The sequence below is a fragment of the Belonocnema kinseyi genome, chromosome 2 (genome assembly GCF_010883055.1).
Source record: "Belonocnema kinseyi isolate 2016_QV_RU_SX_M_011 chromosome 2, B_treatae_v1, whole genome shotgun sequence".
In the NCBI taxonomy this organism is placed as follows: Eukaryota; Metazoa; Arthropoda; class Insecta; order Hymenoptera; family Cynipidae; genus Belonocnema; species Belonocnema kinseyi.
In genome coordinates, this window is record NC_046658.1 from 37,122,830 (window position 1) to 37,135,226 (window position 12,397).

Genomic DNA, 12,397 nt, shown 5'->3' on the forward strand with positions numbered 1-12,397 from the left:
TATAATCAATCTATTTACGGATTTTCATTTGTATTGTACTTGTTTGGCGAGGATACTGAAAATTTTGTTTGTTTTTACGTATTTTTACCGGCTTAGGAGATCCTTCTAGAAAGTTACAATTTAAATTTTGTAGACTAAAATTTTGCAGAGTTATACTCGCTCAGACCCCCGTATTCTGAATTGTTTAATTGAAAATAACTAATTTAATAATTACAGATTTTTCATTCATCAATTTTAATCTCATTTCTGATTCGAAAAAGGTTTGGCTTGATACAAGTTTGCGCCGACCATCTCTGCCAAGAGGAGGCTCGACTTGAGACAAGTAAACGCCGTCTTAATTCTCGTGACCATAAAAGTAAGACGAAGGCTTATGTCTCGACTTAATTTTGAGACGCAGTCATACATCGATGTTTTGGAGACGAACTTAAGTCGAACTCAAGTCGGAAGCATTTTTACTCAGGCAAATATATAAAAACCGAATCTAATGATGTACATTTGAAAGGTTATTTAACCTTGTGGCAATAGTTTAGTGGTATTAAGTATCAAATTATTGAAGGAAATTTTGTAATAATATGTGACGTGCGCCGCAGAAAGGGGGCTTACTTTAAATAAATCGAAATGAAGGTTTTTACACATTTCGATAGTTTTTGAGGTTCTCTTTTTAATTAAGCCATCGGAAAAAATATCCGAGCGTTATTATTGCTAATAATTGAGTTGTTAGGTACCCGAGTAATGGGGCTTTGGCTCGAGAGCTCGAGATTCCGCGAAACATCTCCCACCACTCACAATACCCTCTACGCGTCTCATCTATACCCCGTCCGTGAGCCGCAGTCCACGACCTATCTCCTTCCATTAGAATGTAGTGGTAAGTGGAGAGAGAAGATTTCGTGAGTCTTCCCTCTCTTCTAAAAGTCACATCTATCGGGTCGACTTCAACCGCTCGCTCTGAAAAACCTCACTTTTCAGAGTAAGCCCCCTTTCTTGGGCGCACGTCACATATGAAAAACAAAAATCTTTTTGTTTTGACCATATTTAAATACTAGTAATTGATTAATAAATTTACCGTTAGACGAAGTATGAAAAACCATAACACAGTGCAGGTTATATTTTCATTAGATGCTAGAATGTTCTTAATAATGTTTGTTATTACAAACGTAGACAAAATTATAGAAAATTAACTAGAAAATCTCGAATACTTTACATTTTTTATTCAAAAAATGTGAAATGTCACGAACATTATAAATTATGGATTGCTACCCTGTCCAACGCGTAACGCAAAACATAGTCCTAAACGTACCGTTTTTACTATCTTAGATATATTTAATTTTTAAAGTTTACAAAAACCTTTTTTACAATACAAGAGCTAATCAGGAGACTCAAATACGTGTGATATATAAGTCTAAAACCCGCGTGTCGCTACGCTACTGATTGGTACGTAAGGCTGATCAAGCCTCTCTCGACTCCACGGTTCCTCTCTCACCACAAAACTGCGGGCTAGCAGTTCTAGGAATACACCCGACTCTTGGTTTAGCCACAATGCAGGGGGTTGCATGCAAGTAGCCCTGTTACTAAATCGGAGGAATCGAAACGTGAACATTAAGGGCTGTATGAACCGTTTCCAACTGGAATTCATAATATTGCGCAATCTCCGCATGTTAGTATCTGTGGACTGTGCGTTTCCCTGCGCTGGTAGGGTTTTTCCGGCAAGTGTTGCAACTGTGTTGCAACACAGTGTTGCGCGCTGAGAAACTGCGTCTAGGAATGACTAAATCTTGGAATTACTAAACCGCGAGTGGCTAAACCGTGAGTCGGGTCTATCGTAAATTCGAGGTTTCTAATTCCATGTTCAAGTGTATTGCATATTTTTAATTGGAAATAGACTTGAAGTTGAAAGTAATAGATTTTCAACAATTATTCGAGAGTCTCCAAGTTCTTCTTTGCCTAATGTTGACATTACCGAAATTCATTTCACCGACAATTTTTGACTAACAATAAAGCCTAATAAATTTCGAATGACCATTTGTCATAATTTTTATTTTTCCGAATTACCATTTTTCCTGATTCGGAAAAATAAAAATTATGTACACTTTGGAAATTCAAATTCTATAGCTACTCTAAATTATTAAAAATATTGGTACAAGATTTTTCCTTTAATCAAATCATGCGCTAAAGTATTTCTATTTTTGAATCATTAACAAAATTAGAAGGACTTTATCGAAAGAGCTGGAAGTTCCACAGGAATTGAATCATCATCCGATTTACGTCTTTATGTTATTTCTGTAAAATGCCAGATAAGAGTCTGATTGCTCTAACTGCGATAAATTTATCTACCCAATAAACAAATATAGCTGACCTATCTTTACGAATAATCGATTTTAACCGATCAATTGGAATCAGTTTTTTAGAAAAAGTGTTAAAACGGTACTGATAGGAGGCGTAGATAAATTGTATCGCAAGATCGTATATAAAAAGAAAGTTTCATGAACACAGTGTGCAAGTAAAGGGTAGACATGAATATAGATAGTTCTATTTGCGATAAAATTCATACAATCTTCGTATTTGTTTAATGACCTATAAACGCGTGCTATTTGAAATAAAAATAAAAATGGCACGCTATTGACAAGGTGTAAACCATAAACGTCCCACCGAAATTCTAATAAGTTACATACTATAAGCAGCGATTGATCAAGATCACTCTATCGTATTCACGTATTTAGGTCCTGATGTGAGAAACTGGTTTGCGACATTTAGACCTACCTAGTCTTGATCGAACAGTAATATTTGTTTTGCGTTTATACAAGCTAAGGAGACAATAGCTTATATTTTCCGATTTTAGTTCGGGTTTTAGGTAGATACAGATACTTTATTTATTACTCAGTTAAGCAATTCGTATATTTTTGTTTGCTATTGAAGTGATTTGGAGTTTTCTTTTGTCTGCAAAGTTAGTTTATATTATTAATAATAATCCTTCATCTAATTTTATATTAAATTCACCTACACTTCGGGACGAGAGATTTTGTCTAAAATTAAGAAGATATATCTTGGGATTCTTCCAAGTCGCATCGCGACAGAAAACTCAACAAAGATATTTACCGATTTTTTTCGAATAAGTCTAAATCTGTCGATTTTAAACATTTTATTGTTATTTAGTAATTTTACAATATGAAAATGCTTCATAGAATAGAAGAGATTTTTCAACAGTCTGTTTTTAGTAAAAGTATACTTTCCTGATAATGGGGTCGTGGCATGTATTCTAGATAATATATTTTTAAAACACTGCATAAAATTCTGAAAAGCTACGTGCATTTAAAAGAATGTTGGTTACTTTATTTTCGAGAAAAAAAAAGTCGTAACCAAATCCACTATAAAAAACTACAATTTCGCTTAAAATATAGAATCTAATAAAGATAGTAATGAATAATTTCATTCAGGTGAATAAGAGTGAGATGTTTCCAAGGATAACCTCACACTTTTGTCAATCACATGTTGATATCAAAACATGATTTGTACTTCTCAAACCTCTGTCCAGAGCCTCTTCTGAAATATAATTATGTCCGTAAATGTGAAAGTGAGGGATTAGGATTGATTCTAATTTGTAAGTCACTCGATGAGACAAAAGTTCTCACCATCCGCATATCGACTTCTGGCACATTCGTATTTTCACACTTTACAAATCCTGGTTTTACTAAAATTCTAGGCATTTCAAATACCTTTTAGGCCATTCTTTATACTTTTAAAACACGCTTATAATAGTAAACACGTTATTAGGTTATGTTTACTGTTTAAAGTTGCAATAGCTAGCTGCCATATTGAGTCCTTCATAAACTGGGCGACCGCGCTACTGAGACTGAATTACTTCCGACAATCCATCCAGCCAATAAAATTTTCCCGCAAAAATTTAAAAAATATAGTTTTTAAACTTCAAAAATATTCAAACGTATTTGAAAAAAACTTTCCTTTCGAAATTACGTTGATTTTGTAGTGTTCTTATAATTTAACAAAGAAATCTGTATTTAAAAATATGCAACAACCCCTTGTATACTTTCTAAATACGAAGTGCCTCGTAACCCGGAAATTTGGGATAAGTATAGTTAAATATTTTTCATTTTCTACTCCGCTATTTTTTCGTGGAGGCCAGGCACAGTCTTCTAAAAAATAAAAAATTCAATTTTTTCCTAGTTTGCCCATTGATTTTATCCTGTTTGCGCATTCTTTTTCCCTTTATTCAGTAATAATTAAACTAATTTTAAGTCAAAAATAATTAATTCTCAGTCAAATTTCACTTTTCAATCAAATTTAACTCAAATTTTAGTATTCCCGAGAGTATTCCTTAACTGATAATTAATTATTTTTCACGACAAAATTAGCGAACAAACTTTTCACTTTTCGGTACGTTTTCCCACTGCGAATTACTCAAATTTAACCTAAAGTTCAGTATTTCTTGACTGGTAATTAGTTCACTTCGACTATTTACTAATAAGAAAAAAAGTCAGTCATCAGATTTAACTAAAAATTATTTACATTAAACTATTTTGATAATATTTTTATGTTAACATTAGGGAAATTTTAAGAACTAATTCAGCTGTTAATCACTCTTAACTTACATCAGTAAATTAAAACTTCACTGAGAATCAGTTACTATTTTTTTGCGATTTCAATCAGAGACCGTTTCACTGAATTCGAGCTGTATAACGAATTCACCACTTACAAACTAATTAAGTTTTTAGAGAACGTCGCTGAAAATTCCAGCCGTTTTCAGCTCGATGAATAAGTTTAATACGACACAATTTCAGTGCAATTTTTACAGATTCTTCTGTGAATTAATTTTTTTTTTATTACTGAAACTTTAGTGTAAGTTTAAAATTAATACTAAAAGAAATTGTCTAATTCTCTGATTCGAATTGGCGTGGCAATGAAATACATACGTTGCACAATTTGGTCACAAATTTTTGATTGCAAACAAGTGAAATATTTTTATGCTAATTTCATTTTATATGCTATAATTTAAACTTCCTTCAATATTTACTCAAATTAAGCACTTGACTAGGCAGTCTGGTTTGAAATCTGTAATAGATTAAAATGAAATGTCGAAGTCGAGGCCGAGTCTGTTTTTAGATCCTTGCTCGAAAGGGTCAGTAGACATTTTCTACTTGACCTCTTGGATAAACTGGTTAAAAGTTGTAAGAAATATAATTACGGTGAAAAGGTCCTCCATAAAATTAGTGTCGCGAACTCGTGCCCCTCTCCTGTCGGGTAGATATAGCAACACACATTAGTCTGCATCAGTCGTTGCTGAGCCGTCGACAGTCGGGAACGTGTCTTAGCCGCTCCTTTCAATTCGAACCCGTATGCTAAGATACTGTTCAATAATATTATCAATTATAAAAGATTGAAAAAGGAAAACTGTATCCTCATTTATAAATATTGATGCAAAAAGTCGTGAAAGTTAAAAAAAAAACATTTCTTTAAAACTCAAACGAAAGATCATTTCAGAAAGATATCCCAATTCTAGTAATATAAATAATAATTGTAAAAACTATTTAGTGTTGTAGAGAAAAGTGTTATCCAACTGAATCAATCAAGAAAAGTGGAAAGATAAAAATAGTATCTCGCAATCACGAGGTCGAGCGTTGCCCGATGGTAGTTTACAACTTCGAGCCAAGCAAAGTCTACTAATAAATTTAATAAATAATTATAGAAGAGGCATTTTTAAGTATTCTTTATTAAAAAGCTCACTACTATAAAATACTGTGCAAGATCTGAATTATGAATGCGGTTGATGATAGAATTCTGGGAAGTGAAATTATTGTCCAAATAGTGCTGTGATTAATTGTGCGGATCTCAAACAGGATAAAATTAAAAAACTCTGTGTAAATTTATCAAAATTGTGTGCTATCGAATTTATGGTAAATTTGAAAATGGCACCGGCGAGCACCCTGGATTGGTCTGATCCTTGCCAGCAGTGGAGATATCCAAAAATCGGAACATCAGGTCAACAACTCGAAACCTATAGGTTAAAAAGCGCCGTCAATCTTGAAAGCAAAGAGGCAGATACGGCTTACAAAAAAATCTGCAATTTTCTCAGAAGACTGCGTTCCAAAAAACGTGAGTTTTTTTAACTTACTGGTTCTGAAGTATTTGTAAACGTCAAAGACATTTTTCAAGTAATTAAGATAAGTTGATACATAGCTCAAAAAAATAATAAAGCACCACATCTTCATTTAAACTCAAATTACAAAGAAAAAAGTAGAAATTAATTTTATTTACCCCTGAATGAGTATGTATGTAGGTCGAAAATCGATTTCTCGTTGCCCCACTGGAAAATGCTTTACCAGAATAAAGTCCTTTTATCAATATAATTGACTTTAAATTTGTAGAAAATAAACCAAATAACAAATGCCGCTTGAGACATAATATTGAATAAAAAGTTGACTAATTTAATCATTTCAAGACAAGAAAATGTCGCGCCTTCTCTCAAGGTCGGCGCAAATCGCAAACCCGGAAGAAGAGACCAAAAATATTCTTTGTGTTTATTTTGAAATGTCAATGGAGCGCAAATTTAAACAGCTTCTATTCATTCATTAAAGTCAAACAAAACTTTTTATAATCGACATATTTATAGGATAACGTTAGCATCGTAAAAGTAAAAATAATATATATATATATATATAATAAATACTGATGATCTCGCTAGTGATAAAAATTCTTTTATAACTGAGAGTCAAAGAAAAGAGTGACCGATTTTACACTATGAAAATCTATGTATTTTTGGTATATTTGCGCTTCCTCTTTTTGTTTGTTGACTCCTGTAAGACGTAATTTTGTTGATATTAGCATTAGTGTTGGTATGCCATAATTTTACCTACTATTACTCATTTGATAAACCGGTAATTTACTCGTGTTTCGAAAACTGTTATTTATTCTCCTCCGAATCGTATTTTCAAATAAGCTTTCATAAAAATAAGAAATTGTTCATCGACTTTAATTGCAAAAGAAAATTACAAGCTGAAATTAATTCGCAGCTAAAAATATTTTGTTTGATTTCGTTGCTTTTATCAGTAAAATTTACATTTTTTTCTTTGTTCAATGTCAGACTTTTCCTTATTACATAGAGGAAAATTGTACTCATAACTATTTCAAATGGGAAAAAATACTTTTCGTAGACGAAGTTCACAGAAATTTCCGTTGCAATATTGAGGTTCAACGTCAATACATAATCGGTTATTTGCTGAACAGACTTATCTGTCTGAGGTATTATATAAAAATAGAAGAAAAGTTGGCTTACACAGAACTAAGAACTCTAATCTTCAAGCTCGATAGTCAGTTGTTTTCGCTTTCTTTAACCAAGAATTGATTGAGACCGCGAAAAACGGGAAGTGACTGTAAATTTATTTTCTGATCGTGACTTTTTTAATTATTAGTTTTACTGGAAAATTCTGTCCATTGACTTTAAATGTAATTTGATATCATATGACACAATTTGAGATTGAACAAGTTCACTTTCTAATTCCTAAGAAATTGACTAAATTTATTCTCATGTGAAATGTTATGAATTTGAAAACTTACCATTTTAAATATTTACTCCAAACCCGTCACCTGGATACTTCTACATTTTAAAAATAAAAATTGAAAATTCAATACGTTCAGATTGAAATATACTAAAGTTGTTGTTAGACAATTTAAAAATAAGCTATTTCAACCTGACAGAACCAAGTCATCAAATCATAATGTCTTCTATTTCATAATTAAGAGCTCATTTAGGGCTAATTTAATGCCCATGGCCGAATTTTCGGCTATTCATATTTTTTTCTAAATATGCATGGTTCTGCCAGCCTTACTTCAAGCCAGCAGCCCCTTTTAAGGAATCGGTCAAAAATGATTATATGAAATTGCCCTTTTTACAGGAATTTCTGGCTCATTTCCGGATCGAGATATCCCTTTACACCACTGTCCTACCTTCAAAATTAAAAAAGGGCCGCGAAGGGCAAAGGGACAATAAACTTAATATTCGATTTTTTCGTAACATTCATAAGCGCCTATTTAGGACTCACTTTCTATCCAACTATCGATTTTACTTTTCAGCCCTTTGCCTAAAATATGCAACGGTGCTGTCAACTTTACTTCAAGCCAGCAGCACCATTCGAGGAATCGGTTAAAAAATAGTTATATCAAATTCCACTTTTCACAGGAATTTCCAGCTCATTTCCGGCTCGAGATATCCCTTCGAACCACCATCCTACCTTCAAAATTAAAAAAGAGCCACGAAGGGCAAAGTTACAAAATATATATTTTTTAATTCTCTTCCCAGCTTTAATAAGGGACTATTTAGGGCTCACTTTCTATCCAACTAAGGATTTTACTACTTAGCCCTTTTTATAAAATATGTAACGGTGCTGCCAACTTTACTTCAAGCCAGCAGCACTATTCGAGGTATCGGTCAAAAAATAGTTATATCAAATTCCACTTTTCACAGCAATTTTCGGCTCATTTCCGGCTCGAGATATCCCTTCGAACCACTGCCCTGCCTTCCAAATTGAAAAGGGGTGTTAAGGGCCCTTTTTTAATTTTGAAGGTAGGACAGTGGTTTAAAGGGATATCTCGAGCTAGAAATGAGCCTTAAATTCATATGAAGAGTGGAATTTAATATAATCATTTTTTGACCGATTCCTCGCATGGTGCTGCTGGTTTGAAGTAAAGCTGGGAGCACTACCGTGGCATATTTGACAAAAATGGTTAAGTAGTAAAATCCATAGTTAAGTAGAAAGTGAGCCCTAAATAGTCCCTTGTTAATGCTAGGAAGAGAATTAAAAAATGTATACTGTGTACCTTTGCCCTTCGTGGCCCTTTTTTAATTTTAAAGGTAAAGCAGTGGTTTGCAGGGATATGTCGAGCCGGAAATTCTTGTGAAGAGTGGAATTTGATATAATCATTTTTTGACCGATTCCTCGCATGGTGCTGCTGGTTTGAAGAAAAGCTGGGAGCACTGTGGAATATTTTATACAAAGGGCTAAAAAGTAAAATCCATAGTTGGATAGAAAGTGAGCCCTAAATAGGCCCTTAATAATGTTAGAAAAAAAATCGAATATTAAGTTTTTGGCCCTTTGCCCTTGGCGACCCTTTTTTAATTCTGAAAGTAGGACAGTGGTTTAAAGGGATATCTCGAGCCGGAAATAAGCCTTAAATTCCTGTGAAGAGTGGAATTTGATATAATCATTTTTTGACGGATTCCTTAAACGGTGCTGCTGGTTTGAAGAAAAGCTGGGAGCACTGTGGAATATTTTATACAAAGGGCTAAAAAGTAAAATCCATAGTTGGATAGAAAATGAGCCCTAAATAGGCTCTTATTAATGTTAGGAAAAAAATCGAATATTAAGTTTTTGGCCCTTTGCCCTTCGCGGCCCTTTTTTAATTTTGAAGGTAGGACAGTGGTTTAAAGAGATATCTCGAGCCGGAAATTCCTGTAAAAAGGGCAATTTGATATAAACATTTTAGACCGATTCCTCGAATGGTGCTGCTGGTTTGAAGAAAAGCTGCGAGCACTGTGGATTATTTTAAACAAAGGGCTAAAAAGTAAAATCCATAGTTGGATAGAAAGTGAGCCCTAAATAGGCCCTTATTAATGTTAGGAAAAAATCGAATATTAAGTTTTTGGCCCTTGGCGACCCTTTTTTAATTTTGAAAGTAGGACAGTGGTTCAAAGGGATATCTCGAGCCGGAAATAAGCCGGAAATTCCTGTAAAAAGGGCAAGTTGATATAATCATTTTTGACCGATTCTTTGAGTGGTACTGCTGATTTGAAGTATGCATATTTAAAAAAAAAATGAATAGCCGAAAATTCGGCAATGGGGCATTAAATTATCTCTAAATGAGCCCTTAATTATGAAATAGGAGACATTATGATTTGATGGCTTGGTTCTGTCAGGTTTACATAGCTTTAAAAATAGTGTCTTGTGAAATTCCACAATTTTAAGATGCATGTTTCAAAATTGTTACATTTTATTTCAAGTTGGAAGGAACAATTTCAAACAGTAGACGTTAAATTATAACAATATTAAGATAGAATAATTCAATATTTTAAATTTAAATTCAAGTCGGACATATTCTTCAATTTAACTTTAACAATTATAAATTTTCTACATTCAACATCGAATAGCCTAAAATTGAAATTTCGAGAATTATAAAATTTCGAACTAAAAGCGGATCAAGTTGCACACTTTTTTATTGAAGCATTAGAAGAAAGAATTTATTTGACGGTCATTTTTCTGAGTGTGTTTGGTTAAAAATTGTAAACGATTTCTAATTGAAAGTCTTAGTAGTTGAATCATTTTAAACCGATTTCACTAGGGCTTCTTTTTTAATTTTTCAAATATGAATTGCCCTAAATATTAAATTTGAATGATTTTTGCTTCCATTTTCTAAATTTACAGTTTTTCAATTTTGAAAAATTTGCATTTTTACCATATTGAACGTTTGATTTTGAATCTGGCGTTATTTAAATTTTGGACACTTCAAATTTAGAATATTGTTCCAAATTAGACTCCGTGATTTGGAGTTTTTTCTTTAATGCTAACAATTTTTAAAATTGTTTAATTTCGTAGGTTTGTATTTGATTGTATAAAAACTTGGATATTGTCGAAATATTTATGTTCTCATCATTTACGAAATTTCACACCTTTTTTTCAACGGATCTCCATCAAGTTTTGGCGTTTGTCTCTACGTCTGTCGGTCCTTCCGTAAATACGCTAACTCTCTAAAATAGAACTGATTAAATCGATCTTTAGTACACGTTTATGGGTCGCAAAAGAAAGACCGTTTTCGTTAACCTAAGTCCTAAACGACGACCGATACGTGAAAAATGTTTAAGGGAAGTATTGAAGCTTCTAAAAAACATCTGCAATTTTATCAACCTTTTTTGACAGGACTCGTCTTTTTGATTTTATGCATATTGAAAACTAATAAGTAGAAAATCGTAATTTTATGCAAAACGAAAGCAGATAATTGAACAAGTTTAAGGGATCAATTGTAGCGTTTTAAAATACCTAGAATTGTTTTCTTAGCCATTTTTTAAAAAGAAATGATATTTTCGTTTGATTTTTCGAAAATATTATGAAAAGAATAATAAATCTAAATTTTTAGCAAAATTATGCAAACTATAGGGAAAAGTCTCAAGGAGGAATTATAGCTTGTGAAAAGTCATATTTCTCATTACCATTTTTTGATAGAACTTGCCATCGAAATGCTAGATATTCTCGATCGCGGAGCTAGTGTGGCACACGTATCAATAGCCGCGATCGTTTAAAGATAACATGAAGGCTCAAACAAAAATACAAAATTCCTTAATCTTTTCAACAATTTGTTGAGCCTTGATCATTTGTAAAAACTGTTATATTCAAATAAAAATTTGATATCAGTTCTGTGATGTGTAAGCGTACAATATTTAAAATTTGTAAATTATATACATATTGTTGATTCGTTTGTGCAATCATTCTAAAGTACCTACCTCGTCCATTTCAGGATCACTTCCATTACACACACTTCAATCGCAGATATTTCGCGATACATAAAATTATTATAATTATATAAATCTGCTCTTCTGTGAATAACAACTTATCCACCTATATGTAAATCACATTCATATCACAGTGGTACATAATGTAAACTGTCAACATAGACGGCTGCCATTTTAATACGCGTGCCACATTAGCGCCATACTGCATACCCGTTATGAGTGCTTACATTAAAAGGTATTAAAAATTTCAAATCACTAAAAATGCCTTTTCTGTCCTTAGTTTTTTAATCCTCATTAGGCCGCGAAAATAACAAGATATTCCTTTTAAATTCCTTTATATTTAAATTCTGAAAATAAGAAGATGCCCTTTCACAGCCAATCGGACCTGCCAAGCTTAACCTCAAATAAATTAAAAACAAAATTTTCGTTTGATGCATTAGGATGCTCTCTAAAAGCATGAAATTTGCAAAATCTAGTAGGATTGTAAACAATAATACATCTCTTTATCGTAAAATATTCGCTTTGTTCAAAATATTATCGATTACAAAAATTTATGTATAATCATGATGAAAAATTCAAATCTTATTTTTCACCACAGCTATCTGTGGGATTAAAATCTTTGTATTTCTCGGTTGACAAAAAGGGGATCCAGAAAAATCCGTATATGTCGTGTTACCACTGGATGCATGCAATTTCCCAATACTTTTTAATGCAAGCGTTCTTGCCGGGTACTCGGTAGGTAGTCCGGGAGCCAGGTATGGTCTCGTGGCCTTTTTAATTCCGATGGAGCCACCAAGAATTTTTAAATCTATTTTGACCCGCTGAATCCGAATTTTTTAGGTGGCAGTTCGTCCGAGTGGTCAGTTTTTTGTTATTAATATTTTCTAA

At 32.9% G+C, this 12,397-nt stretch overlaps 1 protein-coding gene across 4 annotated transcripts in view; it reads left to right on the plus strand.

The window, feature by feature from the left end:
- LOC117168313 (glycogen synthase kinase-3 beta-like) overlaps nucleotides 1-12,397 on the plus strand; it is a 139,989-nt gene that overhangs the window by 89,989 nt on the left and 37,603 nt on the right. Inside the window, exon 1 of one of the 4 annotated variants that reach the window (XM_033353881.1) lies at nucleotides 5,307-6,105. The exons of the other annotated variants lie outside the window; for them this stretch is intronic. Within the exon in view, the coding sequence (XP_033209772.1) occupies nucleotides 5,904-6,105 (202 nt within the window). The 5' untranslated portion in view covers nucleotides 5,307-5,903. Of the gene's footprint in view, nucleotides 1-5,306; nucleotides 6,106-12,397 lie in introns of those variants that run through there. 4 annotated transcript variants of the gene reach the window in all.